At 43.7% G+C, this 14,264-nt stretch overlaps 1 protein-coding gene across 1 annotated transcript in view; it reads right to left on the minus strand.

Annotated features, from left to right (window-relative positions):
* The window catches only part of LOC307029645 (inactive dipeptidyl peptidase 10-like), a 287,270-nt gene that overhangs the window by 21,513 nt on the left and 251,493 nt on the right, over positions 1 to 14,264 (minus strand). Inside the window, exons 10-11 of the mRNA XM_079665726.1 lie at positions 7,108 to 7,205; positions 2,548 to 2,671 (exon numbers count right to left, since the gene is read on the minus strand). Coding sequence (XP_079521852.1) covers positions 2,548 to 2,671; positions 7,108 to 7,205 — 222 coding nt within the window. The remainder of the gene's footprint in view (positions 1 to 2,547; positions 2,672 to 7,107; positions 7,206 to 14,264) is intronic.

Here is a 14,264-nt window from a genome sequence, read left to right on the forward strand (position 1 = left end):
TAGCAGCATATTTTCCAGTCTGAATCATCTGTCACAGATTGGACCCCGTATTGTGCAGTTTATTGAAACACGCCGCTGGGGACAGCATGCTCAGTCCGAGCAATGCTTTCTAACCCACACAGAGCGGGGGTTTGGCTCAGCCGAGCTGTCTGTTGGCTGGGCAGCGTGTTTGTTCGTGCGAGTCACACTGAATCAGGAAGCAGAGCGCTGGAGAGCGGCGGCTGAGAGCCACATTTCAACTGCAGGGTAAACTCTGCTCCTCCAATATGGAAGCAGTTCACCCCGCTGAAAGTTGTATTATTTTTGTTTTGGCTATAGGCTAATTGTCAAAGTCTGGCGGCCCAACAAGAACCCATGCCAGGCCAGAATAATATTTGTTCTTTATTGCCAAAAATAAGACAACATTTCCATTCCAGTACAGAGTGGTCGGCTGAACAGGTGAAGTTAAGATAACATTGTTAGCAGGTGACAGGTCTGGTTATAAAGGACACGCTAACATGCTAACTGAAAGCTGTGGTTGTGGTTGTGTTACAGCTGGACCAGACTACTGGTCCCCGTTGTTCTCTGTGAAGTCTGCTGGAAGGAGCCACAGTGAGCAATGCACCAGACTCCATTAAAAAAATAATACATTATATTATTGAGGCGCCTTTCAAGGCACCCATGGTCGCTTTACAATGAATAAAACAAACACTCTAACAGTAAAATAAGCAAAACATACAATACTTACAGGGCAGACAGGGAAAAAGACAATACATGTAAAAGTGTTTGGTGTATTGAAAGTTAAAACAAGTGATGCAACTAAACGATGCTGATGTGAAGAGTGGCTGGTGGATTTGGAAAAGTAACTATACATATAATTTAAGGATATTTCAAAGTTAAAGTGTGATTGTTTTAGAAGGACTCTGCACCCCTGACTGTTCCCTAAACCCCGCCCTAAAATAGGATTGGCTAATTATAGCCTAGCAACCATTACTAGTAAGAACAGGTGTGTCTGTGAGGTATATACTATCTGGACTAGGGGTTATACCTTGAAATATGGCTTTTAATTGATACCAAGATATAACGAGGCCACAATAACAGATAGCAGTCTGATAGTGGTCTAAATGTTTAGGCCTAATGTTAACAGGACCCAATGTAATATCATGTAAGAAAAGAATGGCATGATCTAAGATCAATGAAATATGAATGGGCTACTTTAAAATAACACACAGCTTCAATGGTTCACTAAATATGTTCATATTCTGACTTCAATTTGTGAATGAGTTGCAAATATTATGTCACAGGAAGTGATTTAACATTATTGTTTTTGTTTTGGGATGGATCCTATGGTTTTGGTCAATCCACAATTTCTCAACATGTCCACCCACCTGCATTGGATTCAAAGACTGAAACTCTTTCTTTATAAAGCAAATACAGTTTCAAATGTTGCCTCACAAAACCAGTGTAAGGAAAGTAATAAACTGTGTTTTTGAGATAATACTTGTCTTTAAAACTGCTGAAAGGATGCTGAGTGTCTCACAGAAAGAAATACTGAAGGCACTCATACTGTTTGTCTAACATTAATAATAAAGGCAATTTTTCTAACTTAGCTGCTCGTGAACTGGCAACAACACGGCAGATTCCACTCTTTGAAACGAGTGCTCGTGAACAAGTTAAAGTAAACAAGTTCTGAACGAACAGACTGTTCCATTTGGGAATTTAATATGATAAGTTAAAAGCTATCAACATAAAGCTCACAGAAGCAACCTTGGAAACCTTCACTATGGAGGAATAGATTTATGAATGTACTTCAGGTATAATTTTGTTTTTGTTTTCATCTTTAGCAGCTGTTTTATCTGCTGCTCACCTTGAAACCTTGAGATGTTTAAGATTATTATTAAATGTTTCTATTGTCATATTTTCATTTGTGTGAGTAACATAAAGGGGTACCACTTTACAATAAGACTACCCTTATAAAGGATTCATAAAGGGTTTATAATTAGGTTATTAATTAGGTTGTAAAGACTTTATTAATCATTAAGAACCATTTATGAACCAGTTCTAACATAGTTTTCATACATCAACACAGGCTCACTATTTGGCAAGATGACTAAGCCTTATATTGGCTACCTAGCTTACTTCGTCTTCTTCATCAGCCAGCATCCTTGGTATCTTTTGTTCACCGAGTTGATTGTCCCCCTTCCATCTTGATGTTTCTTGGCATCTCTTTATCACCATTTATTTACGAGTTACTAACTAATTATTTATAAAGTGTTCACAACCTAATTAATAAATCAATTATAAACTATTAGTAAACCCTTTATAAGGGTAGTCTTATTGTAAAGTGGTACCCATAAGGGGTACTAAAACAAAAGTGTTGTCTTATAAACCCTGTGTTGTTGAATAATGTATAACAGTACTTTCTAGCTTGCCCCTTTTTAACATCAATGCGTTCTAATAGTGAGTACATTTAACTAATTTGCTGTGTTTGGTATACAGCCCCAGGCAGTGTTAGATGAAACCCACAGCAGATCTCACATCAGATGCTTTGCTAACTTCCTGTCTCACCGTGACGCAGGCTCCGGTGGTGGTGTCACACACCGTCAGGATGGATATGTTCTGGGCTCGGTTCAGCCATCTGACCGACGTCTTGGTCTTACTGATCCACTTCACCATGGTCACATAATGTTCACTACAAAAACATTATAACGCACAATGATTAGTACTCTTTACACAATTATCAGTGCACTCTTAATGATAATGATTACAACGTAATGGTAGACACATAATCATAATACATTGTTTAAGGTTAAATCTTATTTAAAATAAAATGTGTAGAGAATGAATGGAAAACAACATATCTTGAGAAAAGATTTGAGGTTGTTCTATGTCTTCTCTGAATATGGTGACGCGACCACAGCACACCGTTCCCATGTGACACTGGTTCATTTTATCCAGCAGTTTACTACTTTATGGGCTATAAAAAAGGACAATGACGTTTCTATGTGGCTCATGTCTCTAACGGACATAACGATAATGTGGTCAAATCTGTTATTGGCACTGTGCAATTATAGTCCATGCAATCACACATACTGTACATTATATACGCTTTATGACAAAAATACAACACAATATAAAGCCTTTTAAGCTCAAGTATCATAATATTTCATAAAATTGCTTCACACACTGGCTTTAACTAATTGTAACTTAGTACATTCACTGTACTTAAATACTTATTTAAGGTAACTTATGTAACTAAACAAATCATTTGTAAATGATGTATTTTTTTACTACATAAGTTTAAGGTTTAGCATTTTCCTTAAGTCTGTTTTCTGATCGAAGTGCTGTGACTGTGTATTTTGACAGTGTGATATTAGCACTTATTCATCTGTTTAAACCAATGTTTAGAATGACAAACTTAATGTTTTCGGACCATTTAGTAGTTAGGGCTGGATACGTTTACTTTTTAGGGCATTTTGTTAGTGTTAGGTGTTTTATTATTGTAAACTATGTGTTTTATATGTTCTGTTTAGTGTCTGTGCCCCCATTCTCCAGCTTCAGATTGTTTCTCAGGGTGTCCCATTCCACACAGCTCAATGTTGTCTTATGGAGTCCTGTTGGAGTCACGAGGGAGGCAAAGAGGAGGCAAATCCTACTTTGATTGAGCTAAGTATCGCTGGTGTTTTCTTTTGTTTTATTCAATTCTCTTTGGTTCTCTAGCCCCTCATGCTATAATCATGTGCATTTTCTCCATTCCTGTTCATTTGTCCTCTCGCAATTATCACTGGCCCCGTGTATCTCCTGCTCGATATAACCGGCCTGCTCTCGTCTATCCCACATGCTCCACTGAGATCCAACATCTAGTTTCAGGGGGGCTGTGGAACTGCCAGTCAGCTGTTCCTAAGGCTGAATTCATCTCTGGCTACGCTTCCCTGCAGTCTCTGGATTTCCTTGCTCTCACGGAGACCTGGATCACTCCATCCAACACATCCACCCCAGCAGCTCTCTCCACAGCATATTCCTTCTCCCATACACCCAGACCCTCTGGCAGAGGAGGTGGCACTGGTCTCCTGCTCTCTCCCAACTGGAGCTTTTCCCTCTTCAAGCTACCTAACTTCACTCCTTCCACCTTTGAATTCCATGCCGTCACAGTAACCCATCCTATACAATTAACCATTGTTGTTCTCTACCGTCCACCAGGCGCCTTGGGGGACTTCTTGGAGGAAATAGATAATCTCCTCTCACACATCCCTGAAACTGGCCCTCCCGCTGTACTTCTCGGAGACTTCAACCTCCAGACAGGGAAGATAGACAAACTAACATCTCTGTTAACCACCTTTGCTTTCTCACTGTCTCCATCCCCACCAACTCATAACGCTGGCAATGTCCTTGATCTCATATTCTCAAATAACTGCACTACTTCTAACCTCTCTGTAAACTTGCTCCACACATCCGATCACTTCTTCATTTCATTCTCTCTACCCCTTTCCAAACATAACAAACTAATCTCTTCTCATCCGGCACCTGTCCGCCGTAACCTCCGTTCCCTCTTCCCCTCTACCTTTGCCTCGTTGGTGCTCTCAGCCCTCCCTTCCTCTGATTCGTTCCAACTCCTGCCTCCAAACTCTGCTGCGGAAACTCTCCTCTCTACTCTCTCATCCTCTCTGGACTCTCTTTCCTCTCACATCTCGGCAGGCTCGTCAGTCCCCTCCGGCTCCCTGGCTAAATGACGCACTGCGTGCTAATAGAACCATCCTTAGGGGAGCAGAGCGGAAATGGTGGAAATCCAAGCACCATGACGACCTCCTAACCTATCAGGCTCTCCTCTCCTCTCTCTCTTCCATCTCTCAGGCAAAAAGCACTTTCTTTCAAGATAAGATCCAATCTTCCTATTCCAATCCCAAAAAACTATTTTCTATCTTCTCCACCCTCTTGGACCCAACCCAAAGCCCCTCCGCCCTCCTCCCTTCTGTCAAGCGACTTTGTTAACCACTTTGAAAAAAAGGTTGATGATATTCGCTCTTCTTTTTCTGACTCACCTTTACTCACCGCTGGGTGACCAGACCCACCTTTCACCCACACACTAACCTCCTTTTCCCCTCTCTCTCCAAGTGAGGTTCTTACCCTCATTACCTCTGCCCGTCCTACCACCTGTCCTCTGGACCCTATCCCTTCAAACCTCCTTCAGACTATCGCTCCTGATATTCTACCGTTTCTCACCCATTTCATCAACACTTCTCTAACTTCTGGTCACTTTCCAAACAGTCTCAAGGAAGCAAGAGTAAACCCTCTCCTAAAGAAACCCACTCTCAACCCGTCTGATGTTATAAACTACAGGCCTGTCTCTCTCCTCCCGTTCCTGTCTAAAACACTTGAACGCGCTTTCTTTAAACAACTCTCCTGTTATCTCCATCAGAACAACCTTCTGGATCCGCACCAGTCTGGTTTCAAGGCAGGTCACTCAACAGAAACTGCTCTCCTTGCTGTCTCTGACGAACTGCACACTGCTAAAGCAGCCTCCCTCTCCTCTGTCATCATCCTTCTGGACCTGTCTGCTGCATTCGACACGGTGAACCATCAGATCCTCCTTCGCACTCTCCAAGAACTTGGAGTTTCAGGCACTGCACTTTCCCTCCTCACCTCATACCTTAAAGACCGCACCTACAGGGTTACTTGGAGAGGTTCCGAGTCCGACCCTTGTCAATTAACTACAGGGGTCCCTCAGGGCTCTGTTCTTGGTCCCCTCCTCTTCTCCTTGTACACAAACTCGCTCGGGTCTGTCATTAGCCCGCATGATTTTTCATACCACTGCTACGCTGATGACACCCAACTAATTCTGTCCTTTCCTCGCTCAGAGACCCAGGTCGTCGCACGCATCTCTGCTTGCCTAGCAGACATCTCTCGGTGGATGTCTGCTCATCACCTCAAGCTCAACCTTGACAAGACTGAACTGCTTTTCCTTCCGGGAAAAGATTGTCCCACTCTTGACCTAACAATCAACATCGGTACCTCTGTTGTTTCCCCGACTCAGACTGCAAGGAATCTGGGTGTGACCCTAGATAACAAACTGTCCTTCACTGCAAACATCGCTGCTACAATCCGCTGCTGCAGATACACGCTTTACAACATCAGGAGGATACATCCCCAGCTGACCCAGAAAACAGCGCAGGTTCTGGTCCAGGCTCTCGTCATCTCACGCCTAGACTACTGCAACTCCCTCCTGGCTGGTCTACCTGCATGTGCCATCCGACCTCTGCAGCTCATCCAGAATGCGGCGGCTCGTCTGGTCTTCAACCTTCCAAAATTCTCCCACACCACGCCGGTCCTCCGCTCCCTTCACTGGCTTCCAGTAACTGCTAGAATCCACTTCAAGACACTGGTACTTGCGTACCATGCTGCGAATGGATCTGGCCCTTCCTACATCCAGGACATGGTTAAACAGTACACCCCAGCACGTGCACTCCGCTCTGCATCAGCCAAACAGCTCGCTGCACCCGCACTGCGAGGGGGACCCAAGTTCCCGTCAGCAAAAACACATGGGTTTGCTATCCTGGCTCCAAAATGGTGGAATGAGCTCCCCATTGAAATCAGGACAGCAGAAAGCTTACACATCTTCCGGCGACGACTGAAAACTCATCTCTTTAGACTCCACTTCGAGCGATTTAATTACTAACAAAGCACTTATATACTAATAAAGGGCTGGCTTATCTAAAGCCAGTTGAGTAGCACTTGAAATGTTTGGCTCTATGAAACCTGATGTACTTATATGATTCTGTTTTCTTCAAGGTTGTATCTTCCTGGTCGAATGCACTTATTGTAAGTCGCTTTGGATAAAAGCGTCAGCTAAATGTAATGTAATGTAATGATAGTACTCGTATATGGTATGTAACTGTTTGTGAATACATGAATGTAATGCTGGGTTTTGCTGGTCAGTCCTGGTTTGTCCTTCAGTTTGATAGCTAACCTCAATGCAATTCAAAGTAATAGTTTCTTTGTTTAAGTGGAGCATGTGCATTGCACAGTGCACATGTCCCCCCACTTACATGAGTGTTTTTTGGGCAAAATACTTTTTCAGTGGAACAACAGCTGATAGGAGAGTTTGACAAAGAAAGATTTAGCTCTTCTCACCGCAGCTTGAGTGTCTCTGGAGCCATGAGCTCCAGCGTGTGCGTCGGCCCGTAAAGATTCACCACGTACAGCTTCACCACCGGGTTAGGTTGGCCCGCCTGCACACAGAGAGGCCACACATCAGACAGAAGCATGACATCATCATGTGACTTTCTGCACAAGAATAAAGTGATACAAAAGTAAGGGCAGTCAGAAAACGAAGAACTTGTGCCCCGCAAAAAATGTGGGGCAATATAAGACTGATTAAACAGGATGCATTTGAGAAAGACTTTGACAATAGTAAAGTGCAATAGAACAGAATAGGCTTTTGCATTGTGTCATTGCTCTCTGTGTTTGACATTTTACATCTTGTACATCCAAGATAAACCACCCCTCAGACATTATAGCACTGTTGGGATCATTGCAGTATGACACATTCAGATTTTATTTTTTTCATTCCACCTGGAACGACTCATTCCACTTTGATTTCCTCTGCTGGTGCTGAGAGAGCCCTATAGAAACATGTTCAGACAGAGCATCAGCTGTGACTTTGATTGTCTGTGAGATCGCTGCGTTAAGCTGCATTCTGTCTCACGCTGCTGACAGGGGGGAAGTTGCCCCTGCCCTTTTTAAGTTTACTCTTCCCCAGTCTGACTGAACACTGGATGTAAACTGACTCAGAGTTGCACTTTTCCTCTTCTTGCTGATTCCAAGGCCTGGATAGATAGAATTATACTCATATTTGTTTTTGAAGAACTTGATTTAAACAATATTTGTGTCTACCTGACTTTAGATTGAAATAGCATCTTAAAACACTACATTTCTTCTATTTGTTTGAGAATATTGTTCTATGGTCTAGATTCAATTAAAGTAAACCAAACATTTTGAGGAAATAGTTTTTTTTAGAGTTAATGATCGTAACAAAGGGTACAGAGTTGGAGAACGTGTTCAGTTTAGTTTGATATCAAGACTGAAAGCATCTCCGTTCAAAAGAGGAAAAATCCTTCCCACAACTGTGAGGGAGGGGGTTAACGTGGGCCTCTGTCTCCAGAGGAAAGGGGGGTGAGGCCAGCAGTGATTCACCACCAGCCTCTTCCACGGCAGGAGGGGGGGTTCTGGGAAAGGGTCCTGACTCAGTGACCCTTTAAGCTTCTCCCGGAGGAGAAACCAAGCACACAGGGCAGGGGTCTGTCTGCTCTGGACCACCAGCCAGGGCAGGGGCAGGGGTCTCAGCCTTCACAGGTTAAAGATATTAGTCTTCGGCACCAGAGGTCGGCTGGAGGTTGCGGAATAAGTGGTCTAATGTGGCTCAGTGAAGTGAGGAGCGTAAGGGTGTGTGCTCTAGTGCTTTATTCTGTGTTAGCTAATTGGATAGTGAGTGTGAAGATGTGTCTAAAGAACTCAGGGTCTGAAGAGTGGAGCCATGCAGGACTGCCTTGAAACTGCATTTTTTCTCCTCTTGTTGCAAAAATAAGTCCAATTGTATTGACGTTTACGAGAAAATTACCCTACTTCTCGCTTCATTTATTACCTCATAACAGTAAACATTTTCCGACAACTTTAAGGCCTCAATTGCTAGTTTCAAGTCTTCTGCTGCATGTTGCTAATTCTTTAAATGATGGATGTTTCCACTCAGAGGAAAATAGTATGAGTATGCTTGAGGGCAGGGGTCGGCAACAGGCAGACCGCGGTCCGGATCCGGACCCAGACGCCGACCTATACGGACCCGCAGGTATAATCAATACATTAATAGGGGATTTTTCGGCACCTCCCGCTTTTTTAGCACTGACTTGGTTGACTTGTGTAATTCGTGGAGAACCGAAGAGTTTTCGTTTTGGGGGTGGGGAGTCCGTCCGTCAGTCCGACTGACACTTCTCACTTCAAAAAAGAAGAACAAATCTAGACCACAAAAATAATTAAACAAGCGAGTACCTGTTTTTCCTGGCCAAGGACAGGTTTCTTGAACACAGCACGAGCGTAACGTGTCTTCATGTGGTGTAGCGGCGATCGCTCATCAAAAAAGGCCACTCGTGGAGGTTAGCATTCAGAGTTCCCAACGCGTGTTGTGGTGAAGGATGAGGTCCACCATGACGTAATTTGTAATGCTTTATTTCTTTATACAAAGTTAAAATGTTCTTTTACGAAGGCCTATCTAAAATCACATAACAATCACGCATACGCTCAGACACGGTCAACACGGTTGAAAAACGTGTGGCTTCCTCTCTAACCTCTCATCCCAACTGATCACCTGTGCCCACATATATAGCTTAATTACCTCCCGTGCTCCCAGGTGCGCAGATTAGACGATGACGCGTTCACACACACACACACACACACACACAGACAAACCCCGTGCACAACCCAAAGCAAATTGGCTCCAACACACCGGCCCCTAATTGTGACTGTATAATAAAGTGACAATTACACCAAAACACCAGTGGAGACAATTATTAGTAAAGAGCACGAGAGTGTCTCAGTCCATACGGTCAGTCAAAAAGTGTCCAAAAAGGGAAAAAGTAATCCGAACATAGGGATCTATGTCAGTTCTTCATTCAGCTTCCTGGAGAAGACAGATCTTGGTGACTGGTCGTTCCAGTATACTGCATTTTTCTGGACTTTAACAGACCGCACCAGTCCATGTGCGTCAGAAAAGGTCTGCAGTATTTTCCCTAGCAACCAAGATCCACGGGGGGCAGTAGAGTCTGCAACGATGACGATGTCTCCTGTGACGAAACTCCTCTTCTCCTTTGTCCACCGTTGACGTTCCTGTAACAGTGGTACTCCCGGATCCATCTGCTGCCAGTAAGAAGATGATCAGCTTTCATGCCACGAGATGCCTCATCTTCTGGATTTTGCTTCGTACCAACGTACCTCCATTGTGAGATATCAGTGGCATCTCTTATAGCAGAAATCCTATTGGCCATGAAGGTGTGAAAACGCTTTGTTTCATTCCTAATGTACTTCAGTACAGTTGTGCTATCCGTCCATAAGGTTGAACCTTTCAACTCTAGCTGCAGCTCAGCTCTCAGCATCTTGTCAACTCGCACTGCAAGCACAGCAGCAGTTAATTCCATTCTCGGGATTGTCACTGTCTTTACTGGAGCAACTTGGGCTTTTCCTAGCAGGAAAGCTAGATGAAAGTCCTTCCGTTCATTTTGCAACCGCAGGTATGAAACTGTGCCGTATCCATGCTCACAGGTTTGGCACTTGTGGCCTGTCCAAAATCTTTAGGTTTGATACACCTGGGCACACTGAATATGCTTAGCTTTTGAAGGTCTTCCAGCCACTTCACCCACTGCAGCTGATTCGTTTGTAGTATTTGATCATCCCAGCTGTAGCTTAATCTGCACAGGTTTTGCAGCAGTAGCTTGCTGTTCAGTGATGTCCCTTTAAAGCTTGCGCCGCAATCAGACACAACTCTCAAGGTCCCCTTTTTAGGCTGATGCACGCCATGGTGTGGGATGTACCAGACTTTTCCTTCTCTGCCTTCCAGTTGCTGTTCAGGCACTCTTTCTGCATAGCTCTTTTGTATGACATCGCCCAGAAAGTTGACATACTCCTCGTTAAGTGTTGCAATTTTCTTGAATTTCCTTTTAAGACACAGAGCCCTTTGCTCAGCAACATGGCGATTGTTTGGCTTTGACACTTTTTCTTCTCTGAAAGGTAATTTCAGACTGTAATGTCCATCAGTGAGGTTGGCGGAACTTTTCATGATATCCAAAAACGTAAGATCTTCTCTGGACATTTCTGGCTTTTCATCAACTGATCTCTCATTGAAGTCGTGGTTGTATTGCTTTCCCAGCAGTTCCTCCAAGCTGGTTAATGATATTTGATTAACTGCAATGGTGGGACAGCTGTTTACAATTTGGCGGTCTGCTCTCAGCAGTCCACTGACAACCCATCCTAGCAGGGTTCTGACAGCATAAGGTCCATCATCATTGCTGTTCACCACCTCCCATGGTTCCATGAGTTTTGAGGCATTAGCTCCAATTAGCAGCTCCACGTCAGCGTCAATGACAGGAAGTTTCACAGAGTTTAAGTGGTGCCATGCACTTAAATCTTCCTGTTTTGGAATGTTGTCACGAGTCACAGGCATTACAGTTTGTGTGAACACATCAGGTAGCTCATATTCATTGTTACTGTTGAGTGCAGCCACCTCCAACCCAGAAATGATGTGACTATCCACAAGCTTTTCCTAATTCATTGTTCTCAACAGGAATTTGGATTCTCTTCCTCTCATCTTAAGCTCCCTCATCAGTCGCTCTGAGCAAAAGGTGGCCGTGCTACCAGGATCCAGGAAGGCATAAGTGTTTATCACTGTGCTGCCGTTTGTAGCCTTGATCTGAACGGGCACAATGGGCAAGGCACAATCCTGTCCTCCAGCCCCAATATGGCCACATGTTTTGGTAGAAACTTTGTGATCCTCTGTTGATGTTTCTTGCTGTATGTCCTCTGATGAGACATCCTTTCTCTGTGAATGGATGTGGAGGATGGTGGGATGTTTTAAATTACACACTTGGCAGTACAGGCGGCTGTGGCAGTCCTTACTCATGTGTCCAACAGCTAAACAACCAAAACAAGCACCCTTTTCTTTCAGAAAACTAATTTTCTCTGTGTGCATCATCCTCTCCATTTTGTAGCATGTCTCCAACTTGTGATCCTCTTCACACAGCAGACAAGATATCCTTCTTGGCCTATACGGTAGGCTATTCTCCTTTTGCTTTTCAGGTGCAGTTCCACGATTGACAGCTTCAACAGAAGTAGCAAAACTGCTTCCTTTCTGGCGGCTGCGAGGCTGTGATATGTTGTTTCCACTTATGTATGTTGGTGAAGAGATGGATGTGTCTTGAATGTTTCCAAACAGCGGATCGGAGACAATAGATACTTGTTGCTCAACAAACTTGACAATATCACTGAAACATGCTTGATGATGTTGCCTCTCCTGTAGCTCGTAAGCAAGGTTTCTCCATCTTTCCCTCATTTTGTAGGGCAACTTTAAGATCATAGCCCGAATGTTAGTTGGCATATTCATCTCTGACATATAGCTTATGTCCTCCATGGCATTGCAGCAAACACGGAGAAACAAAGAAAAAGCTTGCAAAGCCTTAACATCCTCTGCTTTCACTGGTGTCCATCCAAGTGCTTGCTCCATGTATGCAGTGGCTATTATTTGTTGATTTCCAAAGCGTTCTCTCAAAGGTGTCTTTGCTCTTTGGTATCCCCTGTCGGCTGGCATGTGTTGACAGCTTTTAACCAGTTGCTTGGGTTGTCCCTTGGTGTATTGTTCCGAAAAGTAAAAGGCAATCAACATTGTTAGCAGTCTTTGCTTCCACTCCATGTTCAAATGCTCGTATGAATGCACTATACTCCAAAGGGTCTCCATCAAAGATTGGTATTTCTCTTGGTGGCAGTGACAACTTTGACTGTTGCTGCACCAACAGAGCTGTGATATCATTTTGCCTTTGCATGATGTTGATAATGTTGCCTTGATTCACGTTACTTTGCACTGAACCCGTATGTCGGTTGGTTTCCTGCACCAAATGTGTGTCAAGATGATGAGTGACTTGTGTGGCAGAGAATGTTTGCTGACATATCTGAGATGACGTGGGATTGAGTTCATAGGCTTTAGATCCATTTCCTTCTGGTATTGTTGTGGCTGTGAATGCCTCCATTGGCAATAGAGTTTTGCCACCTACTGATGGATGATGCAACTGCTGGTTTGAATCTTTGGGGCGCGCACCCATTGACAGAGCAAAGTTCTTATCCTCTTCTGCAGGATTATGGTACTGCAAGTTTGCATCCTTGTGCACTCTGCACAAGGATGCAAACTTGCAGTACCACTGACACTACAGCTCTGCTGGCCCCTGTTGGTGAGGGGTTGAACTGACATTCTGAACCTTGTGGGATGAATTCTGTAGCAGAGGGTCTAAGAGAGATTTTCCTTTTGGCTCTGTCTAGATATGAATTCATTCCATTTGAATCAGCCCTTGAGCTTTGAACCTCAGATCCTCTGTACCTGAGCACATTGGCCTTTGCTGTATAGGCAGCAATTCCACTTTGCAATTCATGCTACTCCTTGCGTTGTCTGATCTGCTCCTCTTCACACTTTCTGGCTGCTGCGAGGCTAAGCTCTTCACACTCCAGTGCATGTTTTTCTTTGAGGATAGCCGCCATAGCACTGAGAGCAGCCGCTTCAGCCTCCGCCTTGATACATGCAGACGAGATGGATGACATGTTGGACCTGTGGCTGGAGCGGCCAACTGATGAGCATGTTCTTCCGGTTACATTAGAAATGCTGTCATTTGGACAGATATCATCAATAACCACATTAGTTTTGGTTGCAGCATTGACATTTACCACATCATCATCAATTGCATGTGTAAATTGCTCCTTTGTAGTTTGCAACCACCTTTCCATTTTATTCATCATTTCTCGATTGCTGTGCATTCGTGTTTCAAACCATTCATTTTGTTTTATAACTTCATCCTCTGGTATTAATGGTTTCAGTGACTCATGCAACTCATTTAATTCCATCATTGTTTTCACAAACATTTCACACATGGATTCCACCTCAGGGCACATTTTGGCTTGAAAGTATCAATTGTTCAACATCCTTTGTTAATTTATGCAGTTTCTTTATCCTTGAATTCCTTTCATGCTGAATTGATGCTATCTTTAATTCCAATGCTTTAACATTGAGTTTTGGCTGTCTTTTACCGAGCCCACTGTGTCATTTTCTCATTTTGACGGTAACGCAGCAGCTGCGGGAGGTTTTATTTTAGAATTGTCCCAGGATTTACCTTTATCCTGATCTGAGAAGATCTTTCACAGCTTGTTACAATTCTAAACAATCCTACCGTAGTTCCTCGTGGCTTTCACTGCGTTCACATGTCAGCAATCATCTGGAGCTGTGTGGGAGCGCAGCAGCTCCTTCTTCCGTATCCGAGATCCTTTGATTCATTCATTGGAGCGTGTTTTTCAACAAGTGTAGCGGCGATCGCTCATCAAAAAAGGCCACTCGTGGAGGTTAGCAGTCAGAGTTCCCAACGCGTGTTGTGGTGAAGGATGAGGTCCACCATGACGTCATTTGTAATGCTTTATTTCTTTATACAAAGTTAAAATGTTCTTTTACGAAGGCCTATCTAAAATCACATAACAATCCTCTCTAACCTCTCATC

This window comes from Notothenia rossii (assembly GCF_949606895.1).
Source record: "Notothenia rossii genome assembly, chromosome: 2".
In the NCBI taxonomy this organism is placed as follows: Eukaryota; Metazoa; Chordata; class Actinopteri; order Perciformes; family Nototheniidae; genus Notothenia; species Notothenia rossii.